Genomic DNA, 15,681 nt, shown 5'->3' with positions numbered 1-15,681 from the left:
ATCAGAGATTGCTGCACTTAAACCCTGAATGCACAGTGTGTGATTGCCAGAGACTCGACCTTGTGAGCAGATGTGTGAGGTCAATCAATCAATCAATCAATCAATTTTTTTATATAGCGCCAAATCACAACAAACAGTTGCCCCAAGGCACTTTATATTGTAAGGCAAGGCCATACAATAATTATGTAAAACCCCAACGGTCAAAACGACCCCCTGTGAGCAAGCACTTGGCTACAGTGGGAAGGAAAAACTCCCTTTTAACAGGAAGAAACCTCCAGCAGAACCAGGCTCAGGGAGGGGCAGTCTTCTGCTGGGACTGGTTGGGGCTGAGGGAGAGAACCAGGAAAAAGACATGCTGTGGAGGGGAGCAGAGATCGATCACTAATGATTAAATGCAGAGTGGTGTATACAGAGCAAAAAGAGAAAGAAAGAGTGCATCATGGGAACCCCCCCAGCAGTCTACGTCTATAGCAGCATAACTAAGGGATGGTTCAGGGTCACCTGATCCAGCCCTAACTATAAGCTTTAGCAAAAAGGAAAGTTTTAAGCCTAATCTTAAAAGTAGAGAGGGTGTCTGTCTCCCTGATCTGAATTGGGAGCTGGTTCCACAGGAGAGGAGCCTGAAACCTGAAGGCTCTGCCTCCCATTCTACTCTTACAAACCCTAGGAACTACAAGTAAGCCTGCAGTCTGAGAGCGAAGCGCTCTATTGGGGTGATATGGTACTACGAGGTCCCTAAGATAAGATGGGACTTGATTATTCAAAACCTTATTATTCAAAAAAAGGTCGACGTCAGGAGAGCAATCTCACCATTACAGACGCAGAGACCGCTCCAGGTTTGACGCCACAGTCTGTGAAGGAGGATTGGGTGAGGTCTCACGCTCTTCAGCACACTTCCTGAGGTAATTTGGTTTTGGTGACTTTTATGAAGTAATGACAGTGGATATGGTGTCCCTCACACCTTGTTGTATTGAGCTGTCACGTTATGCTAATTGTCTAATCAGCTTCTGCTGCAATGGAGATTTGAACTGAGTTGTTCCGTGCCTGCAGGGTGAGAAGCTGATATATATTTAAGCCAGGAAGTGTTTGCTGATTGTGTGCACCTTTTGAGCTGTGTCTCTCTGGGTGGAGAGTGTTGGACTCACCTCATGTTTTCTTTCTTCACAGACTCGGTTTGTCGCGGCCACCTGGGGGGTGTCGGCGGGGTCCCTGGGTCCGAACTGCTGTGGCTCCGGACCGTTTGCGCTGCTGAGAGCGCGCCGTGTTTTCACCTCACCAGACCGCAGACATTTTTGGTCGTTTATCACTGCACTCATTATGATTATTAAATTCTGTTATCCTTTGAACCGTGCTCTGCTTATTTCGTGCTGGGTCCTGTCAAACGCTGGGTTGGTGCTCCGACCGCATCCGACACATAACAGAGAACTGCACTGAGACGCTCTGATCAGGCTGCACTTAAACCGTTGCACACGAACAACAGCATTAACATTGCAACATAAAACTCTTTGTATATTGTGCCTAAAACTCTACTGGATATATTAACTGGGTCTTTAGATGTTATTGTATTTGTTTTATGGGACAACTGTTTGTTGTGATTTGGCGCTATATAAATAAAATTGATTGCTTGATTGATTTAAGTGTGATGTTCCTGAAAGGGTAAAAACACACACACACACACACACACACACACACACACACACACACACACACACACACACACACACACACACACACACACACACACACACACACACACACACGCAGTCATCTTCAACCGCTTAGTCCAATCAAGGGTTGCGGGGGGCTGGAGCCTATCCCAGCAGTCATAGAGCGCGAGGCAGGGTATACCCAGTACAGGACGCCAGTCTGTCGCAGGGCCGCACACAGACAAACACACACATTCACACCCACTCGCACACCTATGGACAATTTAAAGATTCCAATCCACCTAACCCGCATGTCTTTGGATGTGGGAGGAAACCGGAGCACCCGAAGGAAACCCACGCAAACACGAGGAGAACATGCAAACTCGACACAGAAAGGCTACAGGCGGGAACTGAACCCATGACCTTCTCGCTGTGAGGCAACAGTGCTAACCACTAAGCCACTGTGCTGCCAGGGTAAAAACAAACAAACAAAAACACCAGTGATGCAGAGTTCATTGTGTTATATTTTCTGAAGTATTTCACCACACTATGCAGTTGAAGAGCTGTAAATGTTCTAAGAGTCATTTCAGCATATACACAAGCACATAAATATATATTTCATTGAAACCTGAACTACCAAAAAAATGTTTACAGCAGTGTGTAATGTGTTGTGGGTGATAGTAAATTACATGCTGCTGTAAATATTTTTGCTGGTAGTTGAAGTTCACAAAAGTGTCAGAACAATGTGCAAATTTTCTTAAATGTTGTTATTTTGGTGATTTTGGTGGGTTTAGAAAATGGATGGATGGATTTATTGTAACATAGAACACAGTTATTGGTGTATGCGACACTCCTCCCTAAAAAACAATTTTTTGTTAAATTTACACTTCCCCACATCAACATGTAAATTATGGCAAGCTAGTGTCTCTGCACTGAGTGGCAACAAACAAAAAGTCTTGTCGGTTGTGGTATCATGCTTTGTGTAGTGTTATGGGAGCTTTCAGTGAATTACAAAAAAAATATATTGCCATTTATTTTGGCATTTTGAATTGTAATGTCTGAAGAAAACATGAATAAAATCCCAATTCTGATGTCTTGGCATTTTTAAGACTTTTGACAGACTGATTTAAGCCACTTTAATATCAATTAAGGCCTTATTTTCAAATTAACAAACTCAATGCCATTTAAGACTTTTTAGGGATCCACAGGAACCCTGAAAAAAGTCCACATCTTGCCTAAATTTTAAATATAACGTAATGCTAAAATACCCTCGGCCATATGAGCATTGTCTCCTTTATAATTTGCAATTTTTTAATTGGTATCTCAGTGCAAACACACACACACACACACACACACCCACACACACCCACACACACACACAATTTGTACACTAGCAGGTGTACCCGCTGCAAAACAAGCACATTTATATAAGGTCGACTGTGAGAGTCACTTTAGTACTTTAATAATTTGAAGTCACTTCTGTGCCTTTATGATTTGATGTCAGGTCTGTACTTTAACGATTTGAGGTCACGTCTGTATTTAAGAACTTTCACTTTGTCAGGAATTGAATTTTGTATGCTTTTATTTGTTGGCTTTGTCTTCTTTCAGTTACTTTCTGTTTTGTTTATTCTCTTGTTGGAGTTTTTCCTCTGAGTCTGTCACTTTCTCTCTTGTCTGTCTCTGCTAGCTCTTGGTGGTGGGTGTTTCCCTCTTTCTGGCCACACCCTCATTCTGGTGCGTTCCATACACACCTGCACTTCATCACCTGGGTGTATTTAAGCGTCTCATTTTGCTTTACTCCCTCGCCAGAGTGATGCGCCTAGTGCCTTCTCTCCAACTCTGTTATTTCGTTCTGCCTGCTTCATGTGTTTTACAACCACCTGCCTGTATCCTTGACCACGCCTTTGCCTGATGTTCCTAGTTGTGTTGTTCCTGTTGGACTGCCTTACTGTGTATCGGACCCCATTTATTGTTTCAGTAAACTGCTTTTACATACAGAGCCAGTTGCCTGAGTCCTGCCTGAACCATCACCCAGACCTGATAGATCAAGCTGGCCAATGATGGATGCAGTGGACTCAACATCTTTCCAGCTTGCGGGATGCCACCAGTGGGCAGTTTGCCCAGCAAGAGGACCGGCTCGCCGTTCTCAGCACTGGCTTTAGCAAGCTAGCGCAACGTCAGGATACTTTTATGTCCTTAGTTAGCACTCTTATGGAACAAGTCCTGTCGAAGCTTGACACTCAGGCCAGCCCGGACCAAGCTATAGGTAGCACCTGTCTCTCTACGCCTAGAGCGCCGACCGCCTTCCCGGCTCCCGTACCTGACGCCACCATTTGCACTCAGCTGTCCCGACCAGAGCGTTTCTCCTGAGAGGCTGGAGATGTTCTACCATTTATCACACAGTGTGAGCTGCACTTCGAGCTAATGTCATCTTTGTTTCAGTCGGAAAGGACGAAGATAGCATACATGATTTCGCACTTGCCTGGCCAGGCTGCAGCATGGGCCACAGGGGAGTGGAGCTGTCAATCACCATCTTGCTCCTCCCTCCAAGCATCCACTACAGCTCTCCAGCAGGTGTTCCAGCACACCTCTCTAGGACATGAGGCGGTGTGCTCCCTTCTGAGGTTGAAGCAGGGCACTCGCCGGGTGGCAGATTATGCCGTGTACTTCTGCATTCTTGCCACCAAGAGCAAGTGGAATCCAGCCGCCCTCCATGATGTCTTCTTCCACGGGCTGGCTGCCAACGTCCATGACTGGCTGATCGCTGCTGAACTTCCCTTAGATTTGGACGAGATGATTGCCCTCGCAATTCATCAACCAGCGCCTATCGGAACGTCCATGCTGGGAGACAACCTGCCTGCCGTGACGCACCTCCACTCCCAACCAGGACAGAGCTTCATCTCACTGCACCGATGGTTGTCTCCACACACCATGGATCAAAAGAACCCATGCGGCTGGGCCATTTACACCTGTCACAAGAGGAACGATGTGGCAGATGGGATGACGGACTTTGTTTTTATTGTGGATGATCAGGTCACTTGATCTCCTGCTGCCCGCTCAGGGGTGCCTCGGCACGGCGTCAATCCTCAGTACGGGTGATTGAAAGCTTCTCAGAATTTTCTTTCTGCTAAATTAGAATCTGATCAGCACACTGAGTCGGTGCGCGCATTTGTGTATTCTGGTTCTGACGCTAATTTTATATTACCATCTCTCGCCAGGTCCTTGCACTTTAGATTATTTTGCCTCCCATGCCCCCTGGTGGTTAGGGCGGTGGATGGCCACGAATTGGAACAAATATCTCAACTTTTTTATGGTGTCAGATTCCGTAGTGAATCAGTTTAGCTGTCTTTTTTTAAATTTGCAGATTGATGTCAGCAGCTGTTGTTTGTAGCATTTATTTAAGCTGTTTTGAACAAGAACTGGGCTTTGTCTACTGCATGAAAAGGGATATAATGCAGCAAAGCCACCAGATCCATGCTTTACCCCATGTGCAAGCACTGTTGGCAGGGGCCATTGGTTTTTGACCCCGCAAACCTGTTATGAGTGACTAATGTGCTACTGGCTGCCACTTTACCCCTCCAATAGTGTGGCTCCAACTGCAGGGACAAGAGGCGCATGAAGCAGCACTTAGTTTGGGATACCTTCATCAGGGTGGATGATGAGGGTCACTGCACTATGAGTTAAAATGTCACTGTATAAACACAGACATGTAGCCACTTGTGTAAATACTATATCACAAAATGTTTGTGAGTCAACACGTCTATTCTGACAATATCGTTGACAGACCTACCCCTTACTGTGCACGAGTCAAGTATTGAGAGTCACCATCACACTCACACCTTCTGAACATTTTCAGAATAATGTACGGCCAATTAAGGGTGTAAGAAGTGATATGAATCAGAAATCGATTTTAAAATAAAATATATGACTACATCAATCCCTGAATTTATCTAAATGTGCTATGAACTGGTCAATGCCTCAGTTTATCATCATAAATCATGTGTTCAACCTCTCAAAAGTTTAAAGACTGGTTACAGAAATGTTAAGTTTGTGAGGTTGTGACATCTGACGTTGGTAGGCGGTATAGCAGATAAGTGTACCCATTTGAACTTTACATTCAATTCACAATCTGTTAATAGATTTTTCAGTTTGGCCAGGGGTACAACTAAGGTGGAGCGATATCTAAACAAGAGGGGAGGGTTCACTTTCAAGCCCAGGCATTTTATATAATCGATTTGAAGTAGAAGAGTGTCTAAGCTGTTGTGTGTTTCAGAACAATGAGAACATTTGGTCTCTGCATCAAAGGCTGTCTCTTAATGAGCACGAGCAGCGCCACATGGCAACGTTTATCATACTCTGTTCACCTCCTTCATGAGCATGCAGTGGGATTTCTGCAAGCATACAAATTACATTTTGAAGAGAATTTATTAATCTGAATAAACACAGATATGTCCTGTGCTCTGCACAATCACTGAACCCCAGCTCTGTGTGCCCGGAACCTGTAGCCAGGTATACAAACTGCAGAGCGTGTGTGCTGTTTTCTGTTTCTGATGGGATTTTTTTGTGTGTGTGTATGGTCTGCTTATTATTTATTTATCTTTATCATTTTGTTAATTCATGCTCTTTATTGTGTTCTATTGACCTATGTGGTACAAATTCTACCACCGCTCCTCTAACTCACTGCGCTCTCACAAAAGTGGCACAAATATAAATGTGCAGCTTTTTGCTCTGCTCATAATCAGATTTGAACACAGTTCAGTTACACCACTGACTAGAGGTAACATGAAGAACACATAATACAGCACTCTTTCCTGGGGTTCAGGGAGATCAGTCTAGGTTCTCTCGCTTAACAACTTGACACCCTGCATCTGTAGCTATGGCTGTTCCAATCAAACACTTTCATTATACGAGGTCTGTGATAAAAGTAACGGACCTTATTATTTTTTTCAAACACCATATGGATTTGAATCACGTGTGATTACATCAGGGGGCATGCAAGAGTTTTTTCATGCCTGTCGGTTACGTCATTCGCCTGTGGGCAGTCTTTGAGTGAGGAGTGGCCCACCCTCTCGTCATTTTTTCATTGTTTAGGAATGGCTCAGAGACTGCTGCTTTGTTTGATAAAATTTTTTTCAAAAACTGTAAGGCACAACTGAGTGGACACCATTCGATAATTTCAGCTGGCTTTCGGTAAAAATTTTAACGGCTGATGAGAGATTTTGGTCTGGTAGTGTCGCTTTAAGGATGGCCCACGGTGCCTGACGGCGATCTGCGCTTCGAGGCGGCAGCGTCTCGCCGTTTTAAGTTGAAAACTTCCACATTTAAGGCTCTGTTGACCCAGTAAGTCATCAGAGAACAGAGAACTTTCAGAAGAAGTCGGCATGAGGAGTTTATTCGGACATTCCATTGTTAACGGACATTTTGTAATGAAAGAATGTGCGGGCAGAGTCGCATGTCGGCCCGGACCCGACCGCGGGGGGTTCCGACAGGAAACACCTCCGTTGGAAACCTTAACAGGCAAGTTGGAACATGCCCAAGCTGTTAAACAATTTCTCAGTTACTCACTTGTTGAAAGCCATCAAAAGCCGCCTGAATTTTACAAATGGTTTTCAACATGGAGGTGTTTTTCCTGTCGCGGCGCACACAGAATTTGCGCGCACGTCTTTCATTACAAAATGTCCTTAAACAGTGGAATGTCCGCATAAAGTCCTCATGCCAGCCTGTTCTGAATCTTCTCTGTTCTCTCACGACGTCCTGGGTGAATTAAGCCTTAAATTAGGATGTTTTCAGGTCGAAACAGGCCGACAACGGCACCTGGAAGCGCTGCGCGACGTCCCGCTCCGTGGGAAGTCCTTACAGCGACAGAAACACCCCATAATCTCTCATCAGCCGTTAAACTTTTCACCGAAAACCAGCTTAATTTCTCGAATAGTGTCCACTCGGATATCCCTCACAGGTTCAGAAAAAATGTTGATAAAGCAACGCGCGCCGTCCGCAGCGGCTATTCAGACAAAGAGATTCCGACGGGCGGGGTGGAGCACTCCTCACTCAAGGCCTGCCCACAAGCGAATGACGTCACCGATACGCGTGAAAAAACTCACGCATGCGCACGAGGGTTCAAGCTTGTCTGACGTAAAAACATATGAATCAAATCCATTTATTTTTTGAAAAAAATAAAAAGGACCGCTTTTTTCATCACAGACCTCGTAATTAGTTTTAAGATAAAATGTGTGTGATGTCAAGCCAGATTGTGGAGTTGCTACGTTGTCATTGTCCTCAACAAAGTAACAGCACACACTGTGTGACGAGGCCGGAATTACACACTGAGCAGGTCACGTACCTTTTCTATACCTGTACAAAATGGTAAAGTTATGCTATTTAAACTATGCTAACAACAGCTGGCATCTTCTTGAGGTTCTTTTACACTTTGCTTTCTGCTAATGTAGATGTGCTGCCGCTAGTGGTGACCAAGAGGCACGCAGTACAACAGTAAAACCCGGCCCCATTGCACTTAGTATGAATGAGCACCAGCCAAACCAAATCAGGCGGAATGTTATATAAAAAACAAACAAAAAAAAAAAAAAAAACATTTCGTGCCACATCTGGGAGGCAACATGAATTGTGGAGGGCAGCTGTCCGAATACCCAGACAGTGCTCAGACAGGCCCTGACCGATTTGTGCACGTGCCATATGTACAAGCCTCCGAACACAGTACAATGTAGGTGGAACACATTAGGATAACCTTGACAGCTGTCAGAATACAGTGCGAATATAACAAATGCACTTACAATGCCGTACAAGTGAGGTCGATTGCAGGTGGAGGAAATATAATCCAGCAGCACTCAAGGTGCGCTCGTGGTGCATTCAGGTACAGTTGGGGCATTCAGTCAGGATCCAAAATGGCAGATCATTTCGAACCGACCCTCAAACACAATAAGAATGCTTCGAATGCTGTTTTCATGCCATATGAACATTTAGGTTGCACTCCGACTGCTGTTCGATATTTTTCGACCTTGACTGTTTTGGATATGTGCAAAACATTCAGGGTGGCCACAGGAATCTTCCCGACTATTTAGAGTGCTATCAGAATGCTGTCCGGCATCCTCGAATGCACCCCGTTACTTCCTGAATATGGGCCGAACTTTAATTCAGATGGCACTCTGCTTCATTCAGTCTTTAGTGTGAGAGGGTATTACGAAGATCATCAAATCATTTTACAATTAAAATAATCCCTTGTCGTCCACATATTTAGATACAGGTGAACTCAGGAAACTCGCACATATGCAAGTTGCTATTCAGCTTTACTTTCGGTTGATTTGTGGACCCTGAAAATTTGGACTACTGTATAATATACTGTATATTTTTTGAGTCAACTTCATTAACTCCGGTTTCAGATAACTCGCGGTCCAACTTCCGGAAATGAACAGGGCTCACCTGTACATATGGCATAAAGTGAGGGATATACACCTCTAATGGACATGTATCTGCACAGCCACCACTTTTCAACGTAAGACATACTGTACATAGTGTACCAATTATACTCATGAGCTCCTTTTCATGGTTCATAGTCTAAGTTGACCGTTTTAATCATTAAAAAAATGACAAAGGATCATTTGTGGTTCTTACATGATAACAGAGCTGAATTTAAAAACATATGTTATCTGTATGCCATCTGTACAACATGTGCTCAACTTCTCACCAAATTAGTGATGGGACAAAAACCGCAGCTGGTAAATTCAGACATTTCAGGTGAACTTCAGTTATCTCAGGTGTCAAATAAATCGAAAAGAGCAATGTGCTTCCGCCAAAAAATAAAAAGCATGTTTTTAAAATGACATCTTGTTGAATAATTTGAGGAGTAAAAAACAAAAACAACAACAACCAACAAGTACAGACATTGAGTGTTTGGGTCATCTAACAATCACAATTGATATGTTTCCCAAGACATGTTACAATTATCATGTTACCTGTTTTGGCAGGTTTAGGTACATCCACAGGTCCCTCAATCATCAGTGACTGTACCAGAACCTCTGGTGTAATTTTGGTGCCAGCAAAGATTCCATCAGGGAGTGACTTTGGTTCCTGGCTCTGTATGATATAAAAAGTTGAGAAATGGAGAGCAGTAAGTTAGAAATACTCATATTGTTGGGCACTGTCTGCTGAATATCACGTGGCAATGTACACAAGCACGGAGTAAAGCAAAATGCAGGTGGTATGTGGTTAGCCCCAGCAGATCACCCTTCAAAGTCAGCTGGGAGAAGCTGGAACTAACATACGCAACATTTAGTGACAACAGTGGCAGTTATGTGGGCCAACCGAGTACCATTAGCATTACTTAGCACACCCATTTACAACATAAGGTAGTCAGGTCCATAAGTATTTGGACAGCTGCATCACATTTTATCGATATCAATGCCATTATCAATTCCGTTTATCGATCTGATTCCTTATAGATTCCCTTATTAATACCTCCTGTGATTTTTCTGTGTACTAAAAGTATGCTTTACACGTTTTCTATGTCAATAACATTTTATTGAGTCTTAAAGTAAATAAATATGAAATTGGTCAATGGATCCTTGCTCTCTGGACATAAATAAAAATAAAATCTGTAGTTTTTGTCAAAAGCATTTCCTTTCAGACATTAATGGCATGAATGTCACTCCATACCTCTGAGCTGAGCTCAGCCGGCTGCGCTGCAAGTCAGCATCAATGTAATTCATAAAGAACTCACGACATCTCATTTTGGGAGGAAAAAAATATTTTGGTCGATAGCAGTTTATTGTTTAATTTACAATGTTTAATAAGACAAGAGTCCCAGTTAGTCACTTTAATCCACACAAAAGTGACTCACGATTGACATCTTTAAATGGCTTTGAGAGGGGTTAAGAAGAGGACTTGCTGCTTCTGAAAAGCAGCAACGCAAAGCATCAATGAAGCAGCAGGTCGGAGCACTGCTTCGTTGGTTCAAACTTCAAAGTGGTGCCGTTACAGAAGCGGCTGATTACAGATCCGGTTGATTACAGACTCGCTGCAGGGTCTACAACTAATGTAGCGAAATTATCATTTTTCCCGACAAACACCGGCCGCTCTGAAGGACAGATAAGGGACTCGTTAAGCAAAAAGGCTATTGACGTTGGGGGATCAAATCATTTAACGATTCTCAAAAAGAACCGGTTCTCAATACCCATCCCTCGTCACAACGGAATTCAAACTGAATGATTAAGATGTGCTTGCTGTGTGAACTTTCAACTTAAATTCAAGGGGTTCAACAAAAATGTTACATTAACTATTGAGGAATTACAGCCATTTAAATGCGTAGTCACTCCATATTCTGAGCCAATAAGAAATCGAAGAATCCAAAAAAATAAATAAATAAAATTGTTTCATACAAATCCTCACTTTTACAGCCAGTTTTCTTCAGACAAGTCAGGGGATAGATTCACAAGCATTTTAATTCACTGACTATGTCTTAGACTTAATTTATATCAATCACAAAGAAATATGAACCGTATGTTGCTGTGTCGTAAGTCTGTTTGTAGTAGGCAGTTCTCAAAAACTGAATGGCCATGCAAGAGGGAGACTAGTGAGGGAAGCCATCAAGACAAAGACAAATCTGAAGGAGTTATAGTGTTCTGTGGTTGTACCTGCAGAAACTGAAGAGAGGTGTTGAATCACCAGTTACACCTTCATGACAGCGTGTCACAGATAGGGATGGGGCAGATCCAATCCAATATCGGCTTCTGATACCAATGTAATTCACGGATCGGAAATTTCTGATACAGCCAGCAGAGTTTTACAATCCAGGAACACTCTGAAACATTTGTGAACAACACGTTTGCTGCAGAGTGAGGTGAAGGAAGGTGGTTTCTGAATGGAGGAGTGTCTCTCACTGAAACGAGGAGTGCTGTAATGTGAGATGCCGCCCCTTGAGGTCTCTTCCGCAGTTAGTAGCCAGCTAACAGGCAAGCATTGTGGAGTTCTGTCGCTGACATGTCCGCTGAACACCACAAAGCCAAGACAGCAACGTGCAATATTTGCAAAGCCATTGTACCGAGAGGTGGAAGTTGCGTCGCAACCTGAATCAAACATTTGCGAAAGCGCCACATTAAATAAAGCAAGGAATTTTTAATCGTTCAAAGACAAAATCAGCCAGAGTACGGCCATTTACTCAGAGTGACTTCAGATATGAATAAATTAAGTACTTTTATTTTAATTTTTGGTGGTTTCTTGTGGCATTTTGGAAACGAGGAAATGTGCTCCACAACTGTCCTGAAAATGCTTCATGTAGTTGGAGTGGGTGTGCCATATGGTGATCAAGAGATGAAACTTCAGCCAATGACCCAACAATAAATAAATGTACTTAATGCTTTCACCAAAACATCTAATCTAGGCTTGCATCTTATGTTCTGGCAAATTGTAGCTGAACGTTCAGGTCTTCTTTTAAAAAAAAAAAATTCTTCTCTATACCACTTCATCATGAAAATGTACAACTGGGAATACAAACTTTTCTCCTATAAAATCAACAATAATGATAATATTAGAGCAAACAGAGCTCCAGTATCAAAATAGTATCGCTAAATATCCAAATTCAGGTATCGGGATCGGAGGTAAAAAACTGTGGATCAATGCATCCGTGGCACAGAGAAGCATTTTCATACAATAAAACATAAAGACTTAAATCTCCAATGTGCCATCGAGTAAACTTAAGTCGAACTTTCACATCTTCTTTTAAATAAAACCCTTGAGTATGACATGCCAGCACAGGAACATGTCTAACTTTAACAAGCACACTAGGTACGTAGCTCAGTGGTGAAAGAACTGCACTGCCACAAAAGAGACCTTGCTTGAAATCCCACAAGCTACCGTCTGTATTTTTGTACAAAATACTTCATCTAGATTTTCCAGCCCACTCAGTTGTAAACAGGCACAAGCTTTGCCTAATCAAGTAGCCTGTAATAGACTGGCATCCCATCCAGGCGGAGTCATAGAATACATGTTATCTATTTTCAACAGCCTAACCTAGCAGTCAACAAGCAGTTTTCCGTAATATTAAACAAAGTGTTCAATGTTTCAGGTAAATTTAAAAAAGAAAAGCATGCTGCCGGCAAAAAATGAGGGTAATTGCTATCGTGAGGGAGAGCAGAGCAATCAAGTGAGCAGTCTGATAAAAATGGCAAATTGGAGTGCTGTCAAACTGTCTGATGGACTATCTACCACGAAAGGAAATTTTTTTAAGTAAACATATTGTAATGTGGTGTTAATGTGATATTTTCTCAAGGAAAATATCATTTTGCAATTCAAGACCTGTAACATTTTTTATCTATTGTAACAGGATTTAGCCTGTGTATGCCGACATATGAAAAATACGCTGAATACACTGGCATACGTCTAATACGTTACAGATAAGTTTTATATAAGTTAAGACCATGCTGAAGTATGCTGATATATGTCATAATACGGTGAGTACATCAAAAAAATTTGGGCATGCACAATATTTTCAACGCATGCCAGCATATGGCTCATACGTCCTGCACACGTAAGTTGTAGGTAAGTTACGTGATATCTTCTAAGTTATTCATAAGTCAAAATACATTCACTGATGCTGCCCATTGACTGGCTGAACATGTTATTCATTGGTGAGAATGTCAATAACGTGCAGAATAACATTAAAAGCATAGATGTGATTGGCAAAGGACAATAAGCAGGAAAATATAAGAATCAGAATCAGAAAAGTTTTATTGCCATATGAGTGAACAAGTTCACAACATTAGGAAATTGCTGCGGTACTTGGTGTGAACATAAAAAATAGAGCAGTAAAACAAATAATATATAATAAAACTTTACACTATAACAATGTTACAAAATGTAAAGAATGTATGAGCTAAGATAAATAAATGGTGATGATAAATGGTGGTGATAGCAACAATGTAGAGTTCTAAAGGTTGTTGTTGAGGAGGCTAACAGCAGAGGGGAAAAACTGTTCTTATGGCGGGAGGTTCTGGTCCGAAGGGACCATAGCCTCCTGCCTGAGAGGAGGAGGTCAAAAAGGCTATATCCAGGGTGAGAAGGATCGGCTCTGATCCGACCTGAACGCCCCAGTGTCCTGGAGGTATACAGGTCCTGAAGAGATGGAAGGTTGCAGCCAATCACTTTCTTGGCAGAGCGTACAATGCGCTGTAGTGTCTGTATGTCCCTGGTGGCTCCAGCCTACCATATGGTGATGGAGGTGGTGAGGATGGACTCGATGATGGCAGTGTAAAACTGCACCATGATCCTTGCTGGCAGGTTGAATTTCTTCAACTGCCGCAGGAAGTACATCCTCTGCTGGGCCTTCTTGACAACAGAAGTAATGGTGGACTCCCACCTGAGGTCCTGGGTTAGAGTGATTCCCAGGAAACAGAAGGTGTCCACTATGGTGATGGGGGTGTCTGAAAGGTTAATGAAGGGGAGAGGGGCTGTGTTCTTCCTAAAGTCCACAATAATCTCCACTGTCTTCTCAGTGTTCAGCACCAAGTTGTTATAGCTGCACCAGGACACCAGTCATTGGACCTCCAGCCTATAGGCGGACTCATCCCCATCAGAGATGAGTCCGATAAGGGTGGTGTCATCTGCAAACTTGATAAAATTGACAGACTGGTGATCAGAGGTGCAGCAGTTGGTGTACAGGGAGAAAAGCAGAGGAGAGAGAACACAGCTCTGAGGAGTACCGATACTGGTGGTCCAGGAGTCCGAGACATTCTTCCCACATTCATCTGGGAAAGCTTATCTTGGAGAAGATCTGGGAGGATGGTATTGAAGGCAGAGCTGAAGTCCACAAACAGGATCCTAGCGTAGGTTCCCAGGGAGTCCAGATGCTGCAGACAGCTGCAGGCGCACCTATCATGATGTGGCGACTCCCCCCCCCCCCCCCAAAAAAAAACACACACACACACACAGATATTACTTAAATACATTTAATAAAATACAGTGCAAACAGTGCACATTGAATTGACTCTGTGTCAGTTATCAATAGTATTGGGACAGGTTCATCCAGGAGTCAGCAACACCTCATTTACAACACTCTTTTGGCGGTTAGGGGTCTGGAAAGGAAAGGGGTTGAGATAACAATGATGTGGGTTCCAGCACATATAAATATCCCAACAAATGAGAAGCTGGATAGGCTGGCCAAAAAAACTTGTGACAAATGAAAACAGACATCAGTATCAATCTTTCCAAAGCAGAGGACAAGTTGAAGCAAATTAACTTACAATGGCAAAAATGCTGGGAGCAGGAGACGAAAGATAGGCATTTATTTTCAATAACTAGTAGAGTGACAGACTCAGTAAATAGTTGTAGAAGAAATGGGTGGAAAAGAAAGGATGAAGTCACTACTGCTAAACTGAGAATTGATCATACTTTCTTCAATAGTACTCTCTTCCTCCTAGGAAAGCATCAGGATGGACTATGTTTGGAATGTCAACAGCCACAGAAAGTGCAATATGTTCTCATGCACTGTCATAAATATTCCAGAGAAAGGCAAGAGATTCTCTCAGAATTTAGAACAACAGGCCTGAAAGAAGTTTTTGTAAGAAGTATTTTAGACATAAGGTCAAGTAGGATGGGGAAGTGTTGGCTTTTTAAATACTTGAAAGACACTGAACTTCCAAGCAACATCTTTTTCAGGGACGTCCTTGCTTATTTCAGCAAGACAATGCCAAACCACATTCTGCACGTATTACAACAGCGTGGGTTCGTAGTAAAAGAGTGTGGGTACTAGACTGGCCTGCCTGCAGTCCAGACCTGTTGCCCATTGAAAATGTGTGGCGCATTATGAAGCGCAAAATACGACAACTCTCAACTTCATTGGAATTGGGGTTGTATGACATATTGTGTTGAGGTTTGGGGAAATATACGTAGAACGAATACGTACCCGATATTTCTGTTGCAAAAGAAAACTAGAATAATTATCAGTAATAAGCCATATCATGAGCCAATGAATCTATTTGCTTGTTTACAAATTCTTAAAATTCTGTGATTCGTTAATTACATCACATAC

At 42.7% G+C, this 15,681-nt stretch overlaps 1 protein-coding gene across 1 annotated transcript in view; it reads right to left on the bottom strand.

Moving 5' to 3' along the window:
- Window positions 1-15,681, bottom strand: part of fam207a (family with sequence similarity 207 member A) — a 120,969-nt gene that overhangs the window by 74,594 nt on the left and 30,694 nt on the right. Inside the window, exon 2 of the mRNA XM_034173665.1 lies at window positions 9,614-9,734. Coding sequence (XP_034029556.1) covers window positions 9,614-9,734 — 121 coding nt within the window. The remainder of the gene's footprint in view (window positions 1-9,613; window positions 9,735-15,681) is intronic.

This window comes from Thalassophryne amazonica, chromosome 1, assembly GCF_902500255.1.
Source record: "Thalassophryne amazonica chromosome 1, fThaAma1.1, whole genome shotgun sequence".
NCBI lineage: Eukaryota > Metazoa > Chordata > Actinopteri > Batrachoidiformes > Batrachoididae > Thalassophryne > Thalassophryne amazonica.
This window is presented reverse-complemented; position numbering and strand designations above follow the sequence as displayed.